General features: G+C 51.9%; 1 protein-coding gene across 1 annotated transcript in view; it reads left to right on the forward strand.

Moving 5' to 3' along the window:
* The window catches only part of LOC107106356 (elongation factor 2-like), a gene marked incomplete at its 3' end in the record, with an annotated part of 36,070 nt that overhangs the window by 22,769 nt on the left and 8,548 nt on the right, over positions 1–4,753 (forward strand). The window contains exons 8-10 of the mRNA XM_015406491.1: positions 538–676; positions 2,863–3,058; positions 3,382–3,640. Of these exons, the coding sequence (XP_015261977.1) occupies positions 538–676; positions 2,863–3,058; positions 3,382–3,640 (594 nt within the window). The remainder of the gene's footprint in view (positions 1–537; positions 677–2,862; positions 3,059–3,381; positions 3,641–4,753) is intronic.

Genomic DNA, 4,753 nt, shown 5'->3' on the forward strand with positions numbered 1-4,753 from the left:
CAGTTTGGACAGGGATCCTGGAGGTTCTTTGCCCTCTTCTGGGCATGGAGCAGGGGTCATTTCGTAGAAAAAGCGGTGCAGGAGCTCATTATCATAACTCATTTGCATATGCCACACCCCCTGACATCACCAGAAGTGTGTCAGAAGGCAGCACCCACTGCTCAGGGGCCACTGGACTGTTTTGGATCGCTAGCTATTGGGGGGGGGGGAACGTGCAGATCTGTCCTCGCAGAGGAGGGAGAGCTTGTACCTGAATAAAACTTGGTCTTAAAGGTGCCACTGGACTGTTTTGGGGCCGGGGGGGGGGAGCTCTGCAGCTTACCTGGCTGCTTCTTGCTCTGACTGAGGGCTGCTGGGAGCAGGGGGCGGGGCTTGTTGCATGTGCCCGCCCCCTGGGCTCTTTACTGCCAGAGCTCTGCTCCTGTGCGCTCCCACAGGAAATGACCCCTGGGGGTCATTCCCTGCATCACGCGGGGGGGTGGTGGACTAGATAACCCTGGAGTCCCTTTGCAACTCCTATGATTCTGTGCTTCCCAGGCCGTCATGCGTCGCTGGCTTCCCGCTGGAGACGCTTTACTTCAGATGATCACCATCCACCTGCCTTCCCCAGTTACGGCACAGAAATACCGCTGTGAACTTCTGTACGAGGGGCCTCCCGACGACGAGGCCGCCATGGGTAAGAGAAGAAAATTAAGCAGAACTGGGACCCACCCTGGAAACCCCACTGAACTCTCCTACTTTAGGCCTTCTGAGCCTTCCCCCCAAATTCTCCTCATACGCGTACACAAGGGTCATCAAATTGCCCCCGACTTACGGCATCCCCAGCCAGGGGCTTTCATGGCAGCTGAGAAGCAGAGGTGGTCTGCCATGGCCTTCCTCTACAGAGCCTTCCTTGGTGGCCTCCCATCCAAGTACCGACCCTGCTTAGCTTAGACTTATGGCAACCCCAGCCGGGGGCTTTCAAGGCAAGGGAGAAGCAGAGGTGGTCTGCCATGGCCTTCCTCCGCAGAGTCTTCCTCGGCGGCCTCCCATCCAAGTACCCACCCTGCTGAGCTTCCAAGTTCTGGTGAGATGGGCCAGAATTTGCCAATCCAGACGGTACCTCCCAAATCGCTCTTAAAGGTAAAGGTTCCCTTGCTCGAAAGCCAGTCGAATCCGACTCCAGGGTTGGGGTGCTCATCTCCGTTTCAAAGCCGAAGAGCCAGCGCTGTCCGAAGACGTTTCCGTGGTCATGTGGCCGGCATGACTAAACACCAAGGCGCACGGAACGCTGTTACCTTCCTACCGAAGTGGTACCTATTTATCTACTTGCAATTTCTTGCTTTCGAACTGCTAGGTTGGCAGGAGCGGGAACTAGAGATGGGAGCTCACTCCGTCATGCGGCACCCAGGTCTTGAACTGCTGAACTACCGACCTTCCACAGCCTGCAGTTCAGCGTCTTAACCACTTGAGCCACCGCAGCTTAGGCAGATTGAATTTGTGTTTGTGTCCCGCACGCCGGCTGCCTCCTTGCCAAAGACGTTATCACATGTTTATCCTGCCCAGGCCTCCAAGGAGCTCAGGGCAGCATAGGAGGCTCTCCCCGCCTCTGTTTTATTCTCACAGCCAGCCCACGAAGTGGATTCGGCTGAGAGAAAGCGAGTAACAAGCCTAAGGCTGCCCAGTTCACTTCACGGCAGAGGGGATTTGAACCCCAGACTCTCGGATCGCGATATGACACTTTTACCACTGCACCACACTTGAGCTTTCTTTTAATAAGGAGACAAGAGTCCAGGAGCACCTGAAAGGCTAACAAAATTTGTGGCAGGGTGAGGAGTTCTCCCAAGTCCATGCTCGCTTCCGTGGATCTTGACCTTTTAAACGAGTGGATCCGGACAGTGGGCAGAGCGCAGTAAGCCGAAAGGTCCTTCAGTCTGAGATCCATATAAGCGGGTACCGAAGAAGCACGTTTTTCTGTTTCGTTCCTGCATTTAACCACACCTGGCTTTTGACCTGGCAGTCTCCTTCCACCCAGTTGGTGGATGATATCTGCCCCCATGTAATACTTCATTTAGGTTAAAAGGAAGTTGGTGCTTTTGGGGGGGGGGGCAACAGTGGGAGGGCTTCTAGTGTCCTGGCCCCACTGCTGGACCTCCTGATGGCACCTGGTATTTCTGGCCACTGTGTGACACAGAATGTTGGACTGGATGGGCCATTGGCCTGATCCAAAATTGGCGTCTCTTATGTTCTTATATGGAGCAGAGGTCCATCAGTGGCTGTTAGCCACAAGGTGTAGATAGGAACTCCCAGTCTGGGGCAAGGGATGCTCTGTATTCTTGGTGCTTGGGGGGGGGGGGGGAGCAGGGGGGGGGGTTTGGGTGTCGCTGGACCTCCTGATGGCACCTGGTATTTCTGGCCACTGTGTGACAGAGTGTTGGATTAGATGGGCCATTGGCCTGATCCAACATTGGCGTCTCTTCTGTTCTTATGTTCTTATGATGGTCAGTATTGTCTATGTAGACTGGTAGTGGCTCTCCAGGGTCTCAGGCAGAGGTCTTCCACATCACCTACTGCCAGGTCCTTTTAACTGGAGATGCTGGGGATTGAACCTGGGACCTTCTGCATGGCAGGCAGAGGCTCTACCACTGAGCTATGGCCTCTCTCCTTAAACTCTTAACCTCTGTTAAAAGGCAGTTAATCTAACTGTTCTGTAACTGCTTCAATTAACTGTCCAAGATCAAAGTAATTTTAAGCAGAGTTCACTGGCTATTGTAAAGTGCCTGAACTCTTGGTTAACTTGAAAATTCTGCAAAGAAAAAAGAAAGTTTTGAGTCCAGTGGTACCTTTAAGACCCATCTGTGCCGACTTCTTGTTTCCCTGCAGGCGTTAAGAACTGCGACCCCAAGGGCCCTCTGATGATGTACATCTCCAAAATGGTGCCCACGTCCGACAAAGGCCGTTTCTACGCCTTCGGGCGAGTCTTCTCCGGCATCGTCTCCACCGGCCAGAAGGTGCGCATCATGGGCCCAAACTACACCCCAGGAAAGAAGGAAGATCTCTACCTGAAGCCCATTCAGAGGTAGTTGGCGAGTTCGCTTCTTTGGAAGATGAGTGCATGCAAACGATTCATACCGTTACGAAACTCCCTTTTGTTTTGCTGGGGGGGGAAGCCGATTGGAGGAGACGCTGTCTCTTGCTGTTGTGTTGTTGTTTTTTAACGAGACCCTGCCCCGCTCTTTTTTGGGGGAGGCAGAGCCATCAGAAAATTAGTAACCAGAAGGTCCGGGAGATAACTTGAGAAACATCTTTTATGTTAAAGAGGTTAATTAAAAAAAAAAAGCTACTTCGGATGCTAAAGAGAACAGATGTTCAAGGACTGTTACCCATCCTCTGTCTTTGTAGAACCATTTTGATGATGGGTCGTTATGTTGAGCCCATTGAGGATGTCCCTTGTGGCAACATTGTTGGCCTAGTTGGTGTTGACCAGTTTTTGGTGAAGACGGGCACCATTACCACCTTTGAACACGCCCACAACATGAGAGTGATGAAATTTAGTGTTAGCCCCGTGGTGCGTGTGGCAGTGGAAGCCAAAAACCCCGCCGACCTACCCAAGCTAGTGGAAGGTCTAAAGCGTCTCGCCAAGTCTGACCCTATGGTCCAGGTGAGTGGTCAGTTGTACCTTTGTGACTTGAGAGTGGTTGGTTTGCAGTGGCGCTTCTGCCCGGAAGGGAGGGCTCCGCGTCGTCCCTGCGGCTAACCGCGCTTGCCCGCATGCCTTGTAGCTGACGTGGATCTAAGCTTCTGTAGGATTTGGTTAGAGACGGAAACCCCCTTGAAACCCATAGTGAATTTTTATTAGTCGATGGGTGCCCCTTTGTGCATGTCGGGCCGGGATCCAAGGCTTGGGTCTTGCAGAAGGTTTCCGTTAACGGGAGGCGTTTCTTGGCCCTTCCCGCCTCCCGCTACGGCCGGAAATCTCCCCCCGAGAGTATTTATTTTATTCACTTACCAAATGTATATCTCGCCTTTCTGCCCTTTGCAGAGGCCACCAAGACAGCTAACGGTTTAAAACGCACGTGAGAAAATACATCATAAAGCCGTTAAACCAAACCCTTCTCCTAAGCATTCCGGCTAATGGTTTTAAAACGCACATGAGAAAATGCATTATAAAGCCGTTAAAACAAACCCTTCTCCCAAACATTCCTTATTAAAGCCTTATCAAGCCTTGGTGAGGAAGGAGGGATCGCTTACCAAATGTATATCTCTCCTTTCTGCCCTTTGCAGAGGCCACCAAGGTGGTTAACGGCTTAAAACGCACGTGAGAAAATGCATTATGAAACCTTTTCCCCAAACATTCCTTATTAAAACAACTTTTAAGATACATACAAAATATCAAGCCTCGGGTGTGGAAGGAGGGGTCACTGAGGGAGTGATCAACGAAATGCTGCTCCTGAGGGGACGGGGGACCCTCCCTTAGCACTGCACGATGTGGGGCGGGGAATCTGTGGGTTCACCGAAATTCTCCATGGGGGGTCCTCAAGATCTCGCATATCCACACCCAGCATTTTGGAAGAGCAAATCTGTCCCTCTTTATTTTTGTGTATTGACTGGAAAGGGGGGGGGGGAAACCGATTGCCAGGGAGCTCAGGAGTAAAGACGGCATGCCGAAAGCCACCCCGAGCAACAGAACAGTGCCAAAAGCCAAATTGCAGCAGGGGCAATTTACTGCCAAATCACTCCCATCTCTGGCTTGCTCCAGAGTAAATTAATTCAT

The sequence above is a fragment of the Gekko japonicus genome, unplaced genomic scaffold (assembly GCF_001447785.1).
Source record: "Gekko japonicus isolate JY-2015 unplaced genomic scaffold, Gekko_japonicus_V1.1 scaffold4813, whole genome shotgun sequence".
Taxonomy (NCBI): Eukaryota; Metazoa; Chordata; class Lepidosauria; order Squamata; family Gekkonidae; genus Gekko; species Gekko japonicus.